General features: G+C 42.2%; 1 protein-coding gene and 1 long non-coding RNA gene across 2 annotated transcripts; both read right to left on the bottom strand.

The window, feature by feature from the left end:
• Nucleotides 1-749: 749 nt before the first annotated feature.
• Nucleotides 750-12,810, bottom strand: RD3 (RD3 regulator of GUCY2D). Its single transcript, XM_054993096.1, has 4 exons — nt 12,725-12,810; nt 6,998-7,298; nt 3,187-3,502; nt 750-1,035 (listed from the first exon to the last, which is right to left on the bottom strand). The coding sequence occupies exons 2-3, from the start codon at nt 7,291-7,293 to the stop codon at nt 3,205-3,207; spliced, it is 594 nt and encodes a 197-aa protein (XP_054849071.1). The 5' UTR covers nt 7,294-7,298; nt 12,725-12,810; the 3' UTR covers nt 750-1,035; nt 3,187-3,204.
• Nucleotides 12,811-12,964: 154 nt separating this feature from the next.
• On the bottom strand, nt 12,965-18,992 carry LOC129335612 (uncharacterized). Its single transcript, XR_008597631.1, has 3 exons — nt 16,257-18,992; nt 15,636-15,782; nt 12,965-15,555 (listed from the first exon to the last, which is right to left on the bottom strand). It is a non-coding gene; the product is annotated as an uncharacterized LOC129335612 (long non-coding RNA).
• Between the last annotated feature and the right edge of the window lie 557 nt (nt 18,993-19,549).

The following is a 19,549-nucleotide window of genomic DNA, read 5'->3' as shown; positions in this document are numbered from 1 at the left end:
TGAGCAAACTTCCATGACAGAGTAGGTATTTGAACCTTGGTCTCCCAGATCCTTGTCCAACACAATTTAAAATTGCTGATGGTTTAAGACGGTGTTACTGCATCTCCTAAGCACTTTGCATGTCTTTTTAATATGTTGCAATGTGAGATTGTGTTAAGAAGCCTCCCTTGTTTTAATTAGTTCTCAGAGTTTCAATAAATTATGGCAACATCAGAAGCAATATTGAATTCATCTGTTGGGATGAATTTATAAAATATTATTGCAATTTGATACAGAAGAAGAACAAGTAAAACCATATATGATCAAGTGGATGCAGAATTTTGGGGAAACTTTATAGACAAATCCCATTAAATTTACAAACTAACAATAAAAAACCCGTATCAGAATTTCAAGAAAGGGGAAAGTATTATGCATAATACATGCATAAGATAAGCTGTGGAAGAAGTTTAAAAGAATTACAGCAGAAGTTGTGTAACTTAATGTAAATGGAGCAATAATAAGACTAATTGAAATTTTTATTTAGAAGTATTGGTTGAATTTTGAGAGCTATAGAATTAGGATTGTGAAATAATGTATTTTTTTAGCTTTTGTTTTTAGTTGTATATTCCTTTTTTCTTTTATTTGTTTGGTAATTTGCAATATATGCTTTTTATATTTTATATTGTTTAATAGTAAAAATTATTCTGCGAAGAAGAAATATTGAAGGTGCTGACAAACAGAGTAGTGTATATAAATCAATGCCAAGGCCATTCAAAATTAAAAGATTGTTTCAGAATTTAATACAATACACTTCACATATAGATACAAAAGTTGGTCATGTGTCTTGTTAGAAAATGGCTTTTCATGCTTGTCTCAGTTTCTTTGTGATATAGCCTCTAAACACAACGGGGGACACAACAAAGTGCACAAACACTAGACAGTAAAGATGCCGGTTCTACCACAAGAATCGTGTCCTTTCAAGGATAGGCCATGAATAGCCTAAAAGATTCAGCTGAGGCAGCCCTCTCCCACCTTCTCAGTGTCCACTTCTGTGTCCTGTTGGTGAAAGGTAAGAGAGGAGAATCCTAAGCCATGCAGCCATCAGCTCCTAATTATAGTTGTACAGATCTGTATGTAAACCACTGAGCTTAGGAAAAGCTTTATAGAAGTGCTTCGAAGAAATACTCAGAGGCATAGAAAACAGCATAGCAATTGTATGATTGTCAGTATATTTGAATCTCTTTCTGTTCACCTGAGTTTAAACTGTCTGGGTCAGATGGGATGTAACACATGGAAGCCCTGAGCTGGGTTTTTTTTTTAAAAAAATAATGCAGTTTGCTAGTGTTTTGAAAGAAAGCCTTTTGTGTGTAACAAGATTTTTTTTTTAAAAAAAAGTGCAGTGCATCCACACTGTCCTGTTTTGCCTATAGAGGTACAACCTATATCTAGCAAAATTATTCTAAAAAAAATTTTAGCAGCTGCCTAACCATTCAGCCTAGCCTGATCTCATCAGTGCTTGGAAGCTAAGCAGGGCCAGCCCTGGTTAGTACTTGGATGAGAGATCACCAGGAAGACTGGGGTGATTATGCAGAGGAAAGCAATGACAAACCACCTCTGTTTATCTCTTGCCTTAAAAACCCCATGGTCTTGGGGTTGCCATGGGTGGTTGCAGCTCGATGGCACACAATTGTTACTGTTTGAAGCACTTTAACCTTCAAGGGTCAGCTGCAGGCCTAAGAGATCTGATCACCCCTACATTGGCCTGGATTGTGCCCTCTATGTGCAAATGCAGGCAATGCAAATAACCTGCTATAAAGAGCCTGTTCTAAAGTAAAGCCCAGGCTTTACTTAAGGTTTTCCTTCCAACAAGTGTAACTAAATTAAAATAAACTCCTGTTCAGATATCCATTTGAACTAGGGTTACATTTTGTGTACCATCAATGCACACGAATGAGCAGCTTCCATGCATATCACTGGTGTTCAGAAACAGCTTTATTTCTTCTAGAAGAAAAGTATAGGAAGTCCTCATGTATCTCAAGGAAGGGATGCAAGTGCCACTGCAACTTCCTTAGAGCCGCACCACAGAAACCGTGCACTACTCTTCCTCCCTCTTGTCAAGAACCAGAAACAGGACAGAGAGGGCCTTCTGAAGGCCTCCACAGCACAGCCATGTGTTTCACAGAACTGCGTATCGGGGAGGGGGGGGCATATGTTCCTCAGGACTCATCTTTACCAGAAGACATTCCACACAGGAAAGAGGCTGATTAAAAGCCAGAGCATGTTGGGTTGGGATAATGTAACTTGGTTTCTAAAAAAGGAAAAATACCCAAAACAAAACAAATATTAGAAATAGACTGACAAATAGTATGCTTAAAGGGTCCACAAATTTTAACTGGCCATGGTCTCCAATCACTTTTTTTTAAATAACCAGTGAAATGTATGCTTCCTTTTTCACAGGGGCAAAGTAAGCATGTAACTCTCTTGTTCCTGCCATCCAGAAAGGGGATTTTATAGGGGACAACCAGCAGCTGGCATGTGCGGTATAGTCCCTCCAATCCAGTCCCTAATATTGATGTTGATAATATTCTAACAGAAGACACAGACTGGCACTGTTTAGAAAGAGGCACACATTGCCTCTCCCAGCTTTATAAAAAAAAAATTGCTTATGGGAGTGGAGTTTATTAGAAGACTTCTCTACTGGTCACCAGAAATCAATTCTGGATCACTGTGCAACTGTTATTTATTGGCCCCTGGATGTGCTAATTAATTACTGGCAGGGAAGAAGTGATCTATAAACGTGCATCAGCTCCAGTTTCTATGGTCACAACAAGAGAGGGACACATCCGTACAAAAGATAGATAGACATATGGGGCGGATTCTCATAACCACTTCTCAAGACTTCTTTTTCAATCATTGGAAAACAAGACCATTAAGCTAAACTCTACAGAATTCTTTACCCACACCACAGCACACAAAGCTGTCGATCTGTATTTGAGGAGGCCAATCCATATGCATGATTCACTCGTGCACATTCAGTGGCAACACAATGAAACCCCAGCTGCATGGATTAAAAGAAGCCCCAAAAGCGTTCATGCGAATTCAGCCACAGGAAAGGGCAAAAAGGATCAACTGGGTAAAAGACAAATGACACACCCCAAAATTGGGTAATAAATAAATAAATACAATGGTCTGTCTCTAAAATCTTACTGTTTTAAACAAATAAAGTCAATAATCCCTGGTACTTCTGAACTCTGGCATGCTCCATACTCTCCTGGTTGGATCAGTGCCTCTCTCAACATCTTCTGAAATGGTCTTGATGTCACTGCTGAATGGTGAAATCCTGGAACGGGATTTGAATGTTGTGAGGGAGAGGCTGGTTTTGTGCTTTGTGTTCCACTGCCTAGCAAGCTTCTTTGCCTCTTCTTCCTCTTTCATCTTCTCAAGAGCATCATGTAGAGCAGAACGAAAGAGCCGAGATACTTCTGGTGCTTCTGGTTCATATTCAGCAATGAGTTGCCGGAATCTGAGAGAGGATAAAAGGCAGCTAGTTTATGGTGTCGGGATGGACGGAAGGTACTGATGTATGTGCTTTTAAACCACAGCTTATAACAAATTTAGATTCCTCTTAAGAAGGACGTGGAGGGTAGTTCTTTTTATAATATGGGAATACATTAGCTTCCTTCCAAGGATAGCAGAGAACTACTAAGCCAATCCACATTTTGCCAGCCTTTATCTTGCAGTAAGTGTAATGTGATGCACACGGGAACAAAAAATCTGAATTTCACATATATGCTAATGGTGTCTGAATTCACTGAGACTGAGAGGGGAAGAAACCCTGGGGCCATAGGGTTCAATGAAAATGTTGATCCAGTGTGTTGCAATAGTGAAAAAGGCAAACTCTATGCTGGGAATAATTAGGAAAGGGACTGAAAATAAAACACACAATACTATAATGCCTCTGTATATATCTGTGGTGTGGCCCCATCTGGAATACTATGTGCAGTTCTGCAGCTGAAAATACTACAGAAGAGGGCAACCAAAATGATTACAAGGTAGGGGCACTTATTCTATGAGGAAATCTGAAGTGTCTGGAACTTTTTAGTATAGAGAAGAGATTACTGAGGGAGGACATGACAGAGGTTTATAAATTATGCAAGGTGTAGAAAGTGGACATAGAACCTTTTCTCCCTTTCCCAAAATACTGGAACTTGAGGGCATCCAATGAAGTTAATGGGCAGTAAGTTCAAGATGGACAAAAGGAAATACTTCTTTATGCAAGTGATTAAGATGTAGAATTCACTGCTAGAGGATGTAATGATGGCCACAGGCATAGACAGCTTTAAAAGGGGCTTAAACAGATTCATTGAGGATAGATCTATCTGTGGCTACTAAGGGGAACCTCCATATTCAGAGGCAGTAAACCTTTGAATACCAGTATCAGGAAGCAACACCAAGGAAAAGCCTGGAAACTGCTTTGTTGGACCTCCAGGCTAGCTAGCTGGCCACTGTGTGAGACACAAATGCTGGACTAGATGGACCACTGGCCTGATCCCACAGAGCTCTTATGTTTTTATGTGATAGTCACAAACTTTTGTATGAAAAGCATACAACAAAGAAGATTTTGCTATGCACTTCTGTATGAAACTCCCACAGTAGCTCACAGATGCTAAGACTGCATTCAACATTCGATTTATATACCGCCCTTCAGGATAACTTAACACCCACTCAGAGCGGTTTAAAAAGTGTGTTATTATCCCCACAACAATCACCCTGTAAGGTGGGTGGGGCTGAGAGAGCTCGAGGGCTGTGCCTGATCCAAGGTCATCCAGCTGGCTACAAGTGGAGGAGTGGGGAATCGAACCCGGTTCTCCAGATTAGAGTCCCGCTGCTCATAACCACTACACCAAACCGCCTCTCTAATGAACATAATGTCAGATAATTCTTCATGGGTAATTTGGGAGGGGTTAATTTGGAATGGCACCCTGACTTGAATGGCCCAGCCTAGCCCAATCTTACCTGATCACAAAAATTAAGCAGAGTGAGCCCTGGTTCATATCCGGATGAGAGACCACCAAGAAGATCCAGGGATGCTATGCAGAGCCAGGCAATGGCACCTATTTCTCTCCTGCCTTGAAAACCCTAGAGGGTCACCATAAATTGGCTGTGACTTGACAGCAATTTACACACAGCTTGGGATGGTGGTGCCATCTGCTCAAACTTGTTTTAAAGGAGGGTATATAACGGTATCCCCCTTCAGTCCAGAAAAAAATGCTTATTTTGCATTAGTTATTCCAATTCTTCTAGTTAAGGATAGAAGTACCTACCTAAACAGGATATTTAAACCCCTTCCCCAACCACTGGAAACTCTACCAAGGTCCTCCATCTGGCTTCTGAGATTTCATCAAGAATTGTTCACACTATCAAGCCTAAGGGCCATAACTGGATTAAAAAAGAAATATCCTTGGGGCAAGGGAAAGGAATAGAACCAGTTGCTTGGAGACCCAGGTACTATATGTGCTTGCAAGACCCTGCATTTTCATATCTATGATTTTGTGGTTTTGTTTCTATGCTAGCTCCAGTGCTCCAAAACTTTCAGTAAACCTGCAAGATTAGTCTTTCAGAACCTCTTCACTGACAGAATACTTCCTCTTTTCTCATCCTTTCTTAAGAAATACTAGATAATAGAAATTAGAACAAAATTGATAAATAGATAACAGACTGATGCTACTTAAAACTTGACAAAAGAAAATATTGGAGGGTCTCTTCTAGCTCTATTAGCAATCATATGGCATCTAGAAAAGATAGTTACTACTTACGTTCAGGAATTCTAAACACTGAGCTGCCAGAAGATGGGGGTAGTGGGACAACAGAAGGAGTATGCTAGCAGTGATGGCTAAATCATGAATGGTGCTAAAAATTTCACAGAAGTAGATGGAAGCTACAAACACTCCTCAGTATTTAGGACAAAGACTTTGAAGAAGTCCAATGAATTAAACTGATTCTAGCATTGCATTCTAAATCAATAAATCAATGCCAAGAACAGCTTCTTCAGAACTGCAGATCAATTCTGCTGAACATGCAAAAGAATGAATGAATGCTCCAGGTTAATTTTAAACTGATTTTGTTATCTCCTCCTGGTAATAAATGAATCTAATTCTCAGCATGGCAAAATCTGTGAATACTTCAATCCAGAGACTGGAGCCAAGAAAGATCTTTCTACAAACTGAGGGGGGAAGCCCAAATAATAGAAGAATGTGTAGCTTTAAAAAACAAACACTTTCAGTAGCCATTGCTAGGCAACCACAACAATATGCCAACCCTCCAGCCTTGTTTTCTGTCAGTAAAAGGCAAGGAGCAGGACCTAGGAGACCCGGGTCTGAATCACCACACTGCCATGGAAGCTCACTGGGTGACTTTTGGCCTAACCTACCTCACAGGGTTGTTGTAATGATAAAATGCAGGAGAGAACTGGATGACCTGCTTTGTATCCCCATTGTGGAGAAAGGTGGGACATAAATGAAGTAAATAATAAGATGGGGAGGTAGATAAATGTTGGTAGGTGCGAAGGAGAAAAGGATGCAGAGGAGGGGAGGATATGGGAGTGCCAGGAGGAGGGAAAGAGGAAATAGTGTGGGGAAAGGGATACAGGGGGTAATGAGGTACCACCCACAAGTCCTTGTGTGTGCAACTAAGTCCAGCCTGGCACCAGTACTGCACAGTTTTTCCAGGGAGAGGCTGCCGGGGGAGAGAAAGGGAAGGCTGAAGGGAGGGGCAGATAAAGGTTGGTTGGCTGGTGGGTAGATAGGAAAAAAGGAGACAAGAAAGGGCTATGGGGGCTCTCGGGGAAGAGAAAGAATATTGCAGAAATGAGATTCCCCCCCCAAGTCCTTGCATGTCCCCCACTTGTAACATTTTAACAGCCAGCTATTAGATCTTGGTTTCTCTCTTAGGGTGTCATGGTCCTGAATTTTCAGGGCATACACAGAGAAGTTCTTAATCATCAAAGTGTTCACCATACCTGATTACGACAGGTCCACAGTAAGAGGGGTGTATTTTAGAACACAAGTCCTCCAGTTGAAGACGCTCCCCTGGAGTGATATCATAGCTGTGCTTTTGGTAGCTAATCAGCCAGCTATAGTCCACACCTGTCTTTATCTTGCGGTACTCATTCTCTCTCTCCCGCTGCTGTTTCTCAGCTTCCTTGATTTGCCAGCCCAGCTCCATCATAAGGGTTTCTATCACCATTTCTGTGGGGCTCCTTTGGGACATTCGTCTCGGGGGCTCATTCCACCTGAACCAAGAAGCCAGTGACATGGTCTCTGTAAAAAAGCAAACTGAAAGTTACAACTTGTTCATATTTTCAGTTAGAAAAGTGAATCAGATTATTATTGTTGTTTATTTATAGTCCACCTTTCTTGCTGAGATCCAAGGTGAATTACAGTATTGGAAGTGAATACAATATAATCAATAGCTAGGACATTCACAGAGCAAAATACAACAGGACTTTGAATGAAAACAGTACAGTAGCTGCAAAAATGAAAATCTAGCAGAAAGCCAAACACAAACTTTCTGAATTTAAGTGTAATTAACATGACCTATTTAGCAATGTCAAATTACCCAGAAGGAAAGTATCTACATCAGTTGACAGTACCCAATAGCCTAGTCTACAGTCCATGTCCCTTACCAAAGTATCTCTCTGAGCTATTACTTATGACATGGCCCTATAATCTGAGCAGAAAGCCCTCCAGAATTGTTTACTCTTGCAATGTTTGTGGAAAGCCAGGAGATATGCATGCTCCATCTAGCTCCTGAAAGTAAATGGGCTGCAGTGTTTTTGCATCAGCTGGAGTTTGAGTTGATTTTAAGGGGAGGCCTATGTACAGTAAATTACAGTAGTCTAGTCTCATTGCTACAACGGGATGAATACAGGTGGCCAAATCAGCCGTGTCGAGGTAAGGGGACATCTTCCAGATTAGATTCTGGGCTTGCATAGATTTGAGGCCAAATACTGTTTCCACCAAGAATATGGAGCGAAGTCCATACTCTGAAAAAAGTGAATGATCAGAAGAAATGAGGAGTGCTGCTCCTCCCCACCATTTCATCCCTCCTGACCCAGGAAGGCCAACATGTTGTAGAGGCAGGTGTCTAGCATCACTGGAGGGGAAGGGTCTTCAGAGACAGAAATTTCAATATTTGTTTCTTGTTATTTTTAACTTTCAGTATTTTATTAACTTGTTGGGATATATATAAAGCAGATTATCACTTAACATATCACTTTTTTCATCAGCAGTTAGAGAGCTGCATAAGCTTCAGACTTGCCAGCTAAGTTCTCTTTCTAATTGGGAAACATTAGGTCAGGACACTTACAGATTTTTACTTAATGGTAATAATGGGATATCATTTGATCAGGTCTGGGAAGAAAGTAATGGTCAGGTTGGTGCCTTTGAGTATTTGCAGATTACGAACTTTTTGTTAAATAAATTACATGGTGGTTTAGATTTAAGAGAACTCGCTGAGTTTGAGCAGTTCAAGTTTAAAGGTGGTAAACACCTTTTTCTCATTTATATGATATTATGTTAAAATAAATTTGTAAATCAACACCTTTTCAGGTAAAGTGGAATGCAGCATTAGGAGGTGAGCTGCACAATGAAGTATGGAATTATATTTTGTCTTGTGGTTTATCTTTTTTCTATTTGTGTACAACTAAAAGAAAATATGTTCAAAATGATACATCAATGATATTTAACTCCTAAAAAGTTGGCAAAAAGTTATTGTTAGCATTGTAAGCACCCAGAGGGGGACCCTTACGTGGTGGAACTGTCCTCAGGTTTCCGAATACTGGCAGAACATAGTTTGAAAGTTGAACTTAGCTCTTTTTGAACATCCCAGTAATACCTGACATAATCCTGCTAAATAACCTTATGACCATCCCAAGGAAATACCATGACATTCTCCTATGTTCTATAACAACAGCCAGAATAAACTGCAAGATACTGGAAGAAGGTTATCCCACCTATTTATTTACAGCTGGAAAAGATTAAAGAAACTTATACTATGATAAAATTAACTTATTTACAGAGAGGAATAAAATATCACAATGTGAATTATTGCAGTCAACCTTTATTAACCATATTCAAAGAAATTAAGTAGAAGGTTCCTGGTCTAAGTATATGCTGAAACTACAGTTTAATAAACACTTTAGTGGCTTTGCAATTTTATCCATGTAAGTCAGACTTGTGATGGCTACTTGTGGTTATTTTATACATAGATTTGGGGGTGTTGGGTCCCCCCCTCTTTTTTGTGTCTATGTTAAGCAATATCAAAAAAGAAATGGTTAAAAAAAGAAATACATTAAACAAACACCTTAATAATATTTGACCATAAATCTCTATTAGGACACAGAGAAAGCCTTACCATACAGCAGCTGCATATGGGGATTCTTGTTTAATCCTAGTATCTAATCATCCTAACAGCAGGGCATGTGATTCAAATCTATTGCACTTAGAATAATTCTATACACAGCAGAGGCCAAAATATGCTGAAAAAGCAGGAGTGCAACTGTTTTTTGCTACCTTTGTCATAGAATTCCTCACATGACACATTTCCCTTCAGAAATTCATATAGGGAGTTTTATATACATGTCTAAAGTTGGAACGGATACATCTGACGAAGAGAGTTGTGGTTCTCAAAAGCTTATGCTACAATAAAGTTGGTTAGTCTTAATGGTGCTACTGGACTCTACTATTTTGCTACTACAGTCTAACACAGCTAACTCCTCTGGATCTAAGAATATCTGAGACTCAAGTCTATCAAGGCTCCAGTATCTTCCTTGGAAGACTGATCCACAGTGAGTACAGTGTTCTGACTACTGTCACACTGGAGTTACTTATGGTTTACTGTATTTCACTATACATACCTTCAAAATGTACTGAGAAAGATAATACAAGTGTACCACTGAATTGACAAGGGTACAACTGAAATCATAATCAAGTACCTGTCCATAGTTGCCTGGGGATTTAGTTGTGACTAATTTTTCTTAGACTGTACCTACAGATTTTGTAATCCATACAAATTTCAATTAAGTAAATATGGTTTCATATGGACAAAAGCCCTATCTGGAAGACATGTCTCTTAAAGTCATCAGATACGTATGATTCTCAAAAACCATGTTACCTGTTAGGCAGCTCACTTGTAATACATGCATACTTCTATAAACAAGTTATTAGATACTGACTGGATGCATTGGACAAGTACTGGATAGATTATATGTAGCCTCAATTGGACAGCACAGTCAAAATGAGCCAGGGAAGGTGGCCAGGGGGAGGGGAGGGTGATACTACACTTTGTTTTCAACATTCCCTGTACGTAGTACATTTTAACCTGCCCTTCCTTCAAGATGTTCAGAGACAGTAACTGGCCCAAAGTTACCCAAGCTTCAGGACAGAATGGAGATTTGGACCCGAGCCTGCTAGAACCTATTTCAATCCAATGTGTTTTCAACTTTAATTAGGCCAACTGCCTCTGGTGTGTCCTCCCCACCCCCTTTCCTTTAAATAAGTTGCAGTGTGCAGTCTGATGAGGTCTGGGACATTGCTCCCCATTCTTGGGAACTGGGGTAAAAAACAGAGTAAAACCAACAAAACATGTTTTTATACATTGTTATTTTCTACTCCTTTACTGCCAAGGAGTAAAACAATTCTTTGGTGTCATGTTGAGTAAAATTGCCAAGATTTTAATTTTCATTATTGTCTTTGGGGTCTCTTCAACCCTCGAGAAGAATGAAGTACACTTCTTATTTGGTTAAGGAACCACCAAGAACATTTTCTCCTGGACAGCCTCATTCGTAGGGCTTTACTTTGTGTTGAGTGTTTAATCACCTTTCTATATAAAAGGCAAGCCATATTGGCAATGATGCACTTTTTATCCTGGTGCACCAGCACAGGAGCACCAGGATAAAACCTGAATCGTTGCCAGTACAGCCTCCAGAGAGCGCCGCCACAGTGGGAAGGCCAGGCAAACCGGCCTCCTCCTCTGGAGGCTGCCACCAAGGGAAGGCCAATCAAGCTGGCCCATGCCTCCAGAGGCCACTGCTGTGGCAGGACAGCCAGGCGAGCCTGCCCATCCATCTGTTCCTACACTCCATTTTCTACGGTCCATTTTTTAAAAAACAAGCTCTGTTGCTAGTCATACATAATTTCAGTAATACTTTTGTCGCTCAAAATGGCAATTTAGGAGATTACTTTCTTCAGTTCTCTCTTAGCATGGCTCACTTGCTTGAACTATCTGAATAGTAGCATAGTGGTTAAGTGGTTGAGTTGCAAATTAGCACTCTGCTGGTTTGGAACCCACTACTACTATGAGCTCACTAGGTGGTCTTGGGTAAGCCATTCCTCTCAGCCCCAGCTCCCCAACTGTATTGTGGGGATAACAAGAAGAGTGATTTTGTTCACCCGAGTGGCACTAATCTGTCTAGAAGAGAGAGAGAGATACATACAACTGTTGTTATACTGTGCAGTCATCTTTTACATTGGGTTCCTTGCACATTGCTGCCTATAGTTTGGTTGACAGCAATTAATCCGAAGGAGCTGTCATGTCATGTAAATATCAGATGCTAAATGAATGGATTCATCCACAGAGAATGAACTGAACTGGGCAACCCTTTTTTCCCCAATCCTACAACTATAGATCGAGCATCATATAGTGTGTTCTCACAGCAGCTTGGGATGTCATTGTGAGGGTTCTACAGCATTTTTGATATCTTGAAAGATGAGTCAGAGTATCTAATAAAAGCCTTTTATTGGCATTCTAAATGTATTCAGATGTCATTCCAAACTTCTCTGTGTTACTATGCTGGCTCTTAGAGATCTGTCACAGAACAAAAGACTTGCAACATCCACGACCAGGAGAAGAACAATAGCTTTGAATGAGGAGTGGTGGGATGCGTGTCAGTGAGCAAGTGCATGTTTTGAAGCTTAAGGGACAACACAGCATGATCCTTGGTGCTCTTTATGACTATCTTATCAGCCCATGCATATTAAACAGACTAATAATGATGCCAGCCAAACATAAAAGCAAGTAAGGCAGGAGCTGCCCCCTCTATGGCTCAGGATACAAAAGCAGGAATCCAGTGGAATCTTATCTAGTATCAGTTTTCATGCATCAGAGCTCACTTCATCAGATGTGGCTTAGAAGCTTCCAGACCCCAGGTGCCATTTCTCCAGTACAAAGCAGTGCCTGTGACGTATGCCTTTTAGGGGGGGAGAAGTAACAGGCAGAAGGTGTGGCACCAATTCTTTAGCCCATCCACTTTTCCCATGCAACTGTTCTCACTCGCACCACTTTCTTCCCCAACAGAATTCCAGCTGTATGCTTTAATCACAAGGTTATATAATATGCCATACTTGACTTGACTTGAAAAAATCTGTCCACCACCCTGTATGGATCTATAGATATGGATATATGGGCCATGTCTGAAATGAAGTAACTCTTCCATCACCATCTGAGGAGAAGTTTTTATTGTATGTAGTGTTTTAAATTTTATTGTAATGTTTTATCTGCTTTTATATGTTTTTATGTAAATTAAAATGTGCTCTGCCCTGAGCCCGCTCAGTGGGGAGGGTTAATAAATAAGTAAATAGCAATTCCTCAAAGCAGATGCTTTTCAGATACTATGCAGCTCCTTTAAAGTGACATTCATACGCACTTAGAAGGCTCCTATCATACAAGATGCATGTTCAAAACGTACCCTCTTCTGCTCTGTAACACGTGTCTGTGTGGGTTGCTTCACTATTCTGTATACTGCAGAAACACACACGAAGGTCCCAGGGTCACAAGAACATAAGCAAAGCCTGCTGGATCAGATCCATCCAGTCCATTATACTGCTTCACACAGCATCCAACCAGTTGCCCTGGAGAGCCAAACAAACAGGGCATAAAGGCAGAGGTCAGTCACTGTCCCCACAGCATAGTGAATACATAGGTCGAATCCACATTACCTCTTTTTTCCCGGTTGTTCTCCACATGAAATCCGCATTTCAGAGTGCCGGTCACATTACCCAATCCTCTACACGCATCTCTCTCGGATTTCCATCGGATTGCTAGTAGCGGTTTTCTTGCGGGAGTTTCACGATGGACGTGAACGCTTGCGAGCGCAATTTTCGCGCTCCTTTTTTAAACAGCCGTCAATCAAGTCTCCCCTTCCTTTCCTTGCGTTCCCATTGGCCGATTCCACCAGAGATGGCTCATAAGCGATTTCTCCTATATTTCCCCTTTATTTGCTTTCGTTGCTTGGTTCAGCAACATCCGATTTCTCAAAAGCCAAACTTTTTTCTCATTAACATCTTTTTAGTGGCCCAACCACCCGAATATCCTCTTCCCCCCCCCTCCTCTTTTAATTTTTTTTTTTAAATAGATCTGTCATAGCGAAATTTCGTAGTGTGTTCCAGCGCAACAAAGATCACATTTAACCGCCGTCCTAACGCCTCCTGCCTCGGCCCATGTATACAGTGCTCTTGAATGATACCACAAACAAGTTTTTAAAATCTGTTGTGTTTCTTGTTCCTTGAGAAATGTCTCTTTTAATTTTTTTGGCTTTTTTAAAACTTAAGACATCGTGACGCAGTGACGATAGATCAAAATAAAAAGCTTTGAATGTCCAACCCGGAATTATTTTGTTGGAATGTTATTAAATCGTTTGGTCAGGGTGTGTCTCGTGGCTGGCGCTTGTCACGACCGAAGGTTGAGCACCACGGGGACACTTGGCTAGGGTGCCTTTTCTGGGCGCAATACTTTTTTTATTCCCACATAACAAAATATCGCTATTCCAAAGATTCATTAAAAAAAAAAATTAGAAAAAAAAGGATCAGAGAATCGAGGGAAGATTTACGTGCCGCACAGACAGAATAGGAATCAATTGTGTTCCTTGCAAAAATATTAGTAGATAAAGAAAGTTTGTCAATCTTGGATTAACAGGGGAAATGCTGTCCAAAAACATGCAGAAAACATTTTGAACATCGAACACCTTTCTGTTGCTCTTAAAGAAACGCTTCTTATTTCTGGTGACCCAATTTTTTAGTTCCACATTGACATCCATGAACTTAAAATAGATTCCCTTGAAATCTTATCTGTATTTCCATTCCTGTTTTGCTGTAAAATTTGGTGTTATGCCTGGGGACACAATGGAGAAAGCATTCTGAAGATACAGTGAATACAGACAGAATGCTAAATTTAAAGTTGTGATGTGGCGTTCTGTGGGTTCTTTGTGGTTCTTCGTGTTTGGCACCTGTCTCAAACCTGTGTGCCAACCAGGCTGGAGACTACGACGTTTGGCCCCCCGATTGGAGTGATGAATGGGAAACCTAGGATATCAGCAGAATCATTCTGGACATCATATTCAAAGTGTCCTTCGGCATCCTCCACTTTTAAACAGCTCCTTTTGTTCCACGCCAGTAGAAGAAAAAACACATCTGGATATCCAGCACAGATAGGGGCCCGCCTGTAAATTCTGTTAATTGGCGTCACGTGTAGTTCATTTCCATCACACCCAATCTAAGACACTGGGGACTGATTGATTCAGCACTCCATTCAGAAAATCATGCATTCAATGCCAGTTTCACCCATTGATTTCATCTCCCACATTAATGGACTGTGCTTTTGAGAGGGAAGAACGGGTAACACCAGGAGCGGCACATTCCAGACGAATCAGAATTGGTGTTTTTGTATTACGCTGTGCCAACAAATTTCAGCTTGATGTCTCCATGTGCTGTGGCGGAACAACCAGTTTCTTGGGCCATTTAAACTACAGGTCATATCACATTATTTCTCAACATCAGCAATTTAGAGCCCAATGATGCCATTGGGGTGATGATCCTTAAATTGTCAGTGCTTCCCTCGTCTGGAAAACTGAGTCTGGTGACATGATGACAGGGGGGATGCTTGTGAGGTGCTTGTGGAACAGTGTAATCCACCATTTGCCACTTATATAACATGTCCCAAAAAACCTACAATTGTGTCAAGTCAACTGTGGCAATCAGAATTTGACACATGAGACTAAACTTTGGCAGGTAAGGCTAATGAAGTTCGAGGTCACGATAAATACAAACACTTCACGTGTTTGCCGGGGATGCGGGAAATTAGAAAAAAGGGGGTGCAGAGAAAACCTATGATGATGTGGGACATTGTACCAACAAGGGGTGGGCATTGATTGTAATTTGGGAAATCTAGTGGACAGTCCAGACAGCCATTACACCTATCTTATGGATGCATAGACATGGACCACGTACAGAGAAAATATCACTGTGACATCATGGAAAATATTTTTTTAATTTAAGGAAAAAATTCAGCAAAAGAGAACCACAAAAAAATTTTTTTTTTTAAATGAACAGCTCAACAATAAACTGTGGGGGAAGGGGAAGAAAACTTGGGTAACTATATACAGTGGTGAGAACAATCAGGGTGCATCCCCAGAGGCAGAGGGACGATGTCTCCTTCTCTCACGGCGCTCCATCACATTTACTCGCCGCCCTAGGCGTGCTAGTCGGTCCTCCACGCTGCTCAACCTCTCTTGCACATTTGAGACTGAATTTGGGAAAGAAAAGTGTTTTTGAGAGACGGCACCCAAAAAAAGGGTGACAGCACCATTCAGAGCAAAAACTTACTGGATGATCCTAGCCTCTCCTCCATCCTCTCCATGGCCGTGAACAGATCTCCTATCCCTCTGCGTTGGGCTCTTCCAGGGGGAGCAGACCTTCTGCTGGTTGAGGGACCCTCCTCCGACCGTTCCAGTTGGCTTTCCTGTGCACTAGCTTCAGAAATGAAAGGAAGAAATCAAAGTCTTGTAAAACGGTTTGGCCACAGCAGTTATAACATCATGGCTGATCCACTGTGGCATCAACCTCCAGATTCTCTGATTTCATTTCAATGATTACAGAAAAATGGGAACTCTGTTATAGCACCAGCAAATAAAACATCGGAAAGCATTAATTTTTTTTTCTTGCTGTTACAAAGGAGATAAAAAAAGGCTGACAATTATTTTTTTTCACAGCACACTTTTGAAATCGTGGAAAAGGCCGGTGGGTGGTGATGCTCCGTGCTTGGGGCACCGCTGTCATATACAACTTCCCCTCCATCCATGGAAGTGTGGAAGCGAATGTGGTCCCACTCATCCATGGACACATTCTATGAAGGTTGATGGTCAAGTGCACGGTGTGGGAAAGCATCAGTTGCTGGTCTGCCTGATTTTAGGTGGGGAAGAATATATTAGGCAAATACATGCTTACCAGGGGGTGCCTGTTCTGATCCCTGTGCAGGGTCCTCAGAGGAAGCTTGCTCCCCAGCCACCTCAAGCGCCTCCTGCTCCTCGTCTGCTCTTGCCTCCCCCACGGCAGCGGTGGGAGCTCTACCACGGAGAAGGGCTGCAAAGTGAAGAAGAAATGTTGGCACACTCCATCAAACCATTGCAATCGGAACATTCATGACAAAAAGGTGCAACAAAGATAACACCAGCAACTGTGCACCGTGATGAACACAGCGGCTCGACACATGCCACATTCCCAAACTTGGGGTCCCTCACGCCGAGCATAAAAAAAAAAGGTTTCTTTGTAGGAGAAAAAAAATCCGCTATTGCAATAAAACGGCGTTGTGCGACGATTACGGGGGGGGGGGGAATGGAATCTCAGCTCTCCCCCCACCATCTAACTTTTTGCCTGGTTTCTCCACATTGACGTGCACTTAACTGCGTTGTTAATTTAAAATTAAATGCTTTTAAGAGGTTCTTACCAGCATGATGACGGGATTGCCAGCTTGGCCTTCCGGCGAGATCCCAGAGGTTCATCATGGACGCAAAGTACGGGGGCTTTCCACTCTGGCGAGGGATCCCCTGCCAGGCTTCCAGCGCCCCGTAGAAGTCCCCCTTCACCCTCTTGAACTTCGATCTGCACTGTTCGGGGGTCCTGCTGTGACCACGGGCACACATCTGCCTCGACAGCTTGTGAAATATAAGCTTCGTGGGCAGATGTGTGCTCCTCATTACACGCGCCGCTTTTCCGGAGCGTGCAACGAGGTCCAGCAGGGTCTCCACCTCTTCATCCCGCCAGAAGACTCCTTTTGCCGCTGCTGCCATACTTGTTCCTAAACGAAATACCGAAAATGTGCTGTTGCATAAATAAGCATGCCTTCATAACGGCTCCATAAAGGCGCGGAAAAAAAGGCTGCTGATTGGACGCGCTTAAACAGGATGACCAATCGGTGTTAAGGATTTGATTTCGGCGCCAAATGCTGTTGAATGAACACTATGTTCTCCCACACTCATGGGAAGGCCCTTTCAGGCCAATAATTTTTATTTCTGCTACTTGAGGTCCAGTGAAGCACGAGAAAGCATTTTTAACAAGAACAGGGGTTGATTTCTTATCAACAAATTGGTTCAATTTTCACATCGCATTACAGTTCTTTTCACGATACATTTTCCTGGCGCGCCAATGCTTCATCGAAAATTCGTCATAGCGTTATTTTGTCACATTAAAATTAATTAGGCAAAGGAACGGGTGGTGGCTGCAGCGCATGCGCAATTAACGGCTTGGATTTCCGGCGGGAGAACAGTGCTTGGTCGACGGATCACAGTGCAGTGGACTGCCCTCCATTTGCTTTCTTGCAGACGTGGGGAGAGAAGAGCAACCGACACTCTGATCTGCGGACACCATCATAAACAATTGTTTTTTGAAAATGTCGGCCACTGCTCCTGCGGCTCCACGATCAGCGACATGGAGGGAAAAAGAGGTATTGGACCTCCTTTCTTTCTGGGGGGAGGACAAGATACAGGACGCCCTTAGAAGCTCCCACAGGAACTTAGACAACTTTGAAAAAATTTCCAAAATGATGTCCTCACGTGGTCATCGGCGCACTGCATTGGAATGCAGGAACAAAACAAAAAGTATGCGGTTGGAGTACAAGCGCGTCATAGCACACAATTCCACCTCTGGAAACGGCCCCATTACATGTCCTTTTTTTCGTGAGCTGGACAGTATTCTAAGAGGGGACGCAAGTGTAAAACCTAAACGGATAGCGCGAAGCATTTCTTTTGCCCAAGGACCCCCGCAGATAAGCGCCCCCAGGGAAGTGATGGAGGGATCGGAGGAACTCTTCTCGCACGACATGCAGACGATAGATGCTGCACCGCTGTGGTGCTCTTCTCCAAATCCCATGGCAGCACGTGAGTGATGGAGCGTTGATTATTCTAGTTCAGAGCTATGATTTTTCTTCCTTTTCACATTTCCCTGTCTATGAAATCGTAACACCTTTATTGATTTCACGTTTATAGCGCAGAACACGTCATCATCCACCGATGCCAGTGAAGAGGATCTTGACCGCACCATAGATGGACTTGCTGACAAGGGTGAGCATTGTTTTGACAGGTTGCTCCAATGGTGGCCCACCCAAAAACAGTCCCTGGAAAGGCTGAAGACATCTCGAAAGTGGGAACGCCAAGATGAGAGTGCTTGTTTTAGGGGAAAAAAAGGGCACGACCTCAGGTTTGCAAGATATGGGAAAGTCTGTCAGTGATGGGATGGTTTGGAGGTCTTTCATTTATGGGGATGATGTGACATCATTGGCCACACCGTGGAGGTTGTCTTAGACTTATGGTTTCCAATCGTCAACTGTCCACTCCTGCCCAGGCCATCCATGCAAGCAACACCACGGTTTATCCGTTCTATATTTACCAAAATGCATGGATGGAGTTGGCTTTGGATTCAAATATATTTTTGATCAGTCTCCTTTTCATTAATGGATGCCTGACTTGAACTCCAATCTCTACACTCGAAGCATATAAACCCAGTGCCCAGCTTCAGGGACAGATGAACACAGGAATATGAGACCGTGGACGGGTGCACGGACTGGTGCAATTTTCTGTGTGAGACATTCCGGTCCACTAAAAGGCTGAATAAGGGGTAGATGACAGAGGGCACATTCAAAATCTGTTTCAGGTTTTCAGGGCCACCTCTTTGTCGTTATAGTGGTGCAAAAAAAAATGTCAGACGTCCCATTACAGCTCCTATCATCTCTTATATATTGCTAGTGGCACAGATACAAATAAGAAAAGAGGACAACGCAGAAGACAGTGCCTGCGAAGTGAATGTTTGAATTGTATTTATCTATATCAAATCCCCGTGTTTTTCAAACAAATCACATTTAAAACCTATCAATTTTCAGAAAACGACACTACAGGTGCAAACGCAGTAGAGGACGACGACAGTGATTCAGACCTTCCCCTGGGGCATCGTTCACGCTATAACACGGGTAAGCTTAGTTGATCTGCAGAATCTAAAAGAGTCCAGTTGCACCTTTGAGAAGAGACAATTGCAGAGTGGCATAAGCTCTCCTGAATCACGTTATCTTTGTCTGACATATGAAACAGAGCATGGTCAAATATAGAGGGGGGGAGAGAAGTGGAGGAGAGAGCTGAGTCATCTTGGGAGGCCGGAGGGTGCCTCACAATCGTTCCTTTTATGTCACATGTCCAAAATCTCCATTCTTTGTGTGCGACTGTTGGCCTCCAAGGCAGTTGCCCTGTTAGTTT

The sequence above is a fragment of the Eublepharis macularius genome, chromosome 1, assembly GCF_028583425.1.
Source record: "Eublepharis macularius isolate TG4126 chromosome 1, MPM_Emac_v1.0, whole genome shotgun sequence".
NCBI lineage: Eukaryota > Metazoa > Chordata > Lepidosauria > Squamata > Eublepharidae > Eublepharis > Eublepharis macularius.
The sequence above is the reverse complement of the archived record's forward strand: the minus strand, read 5'-3'. Positions and strand labels throughout refer to the sequence as shown.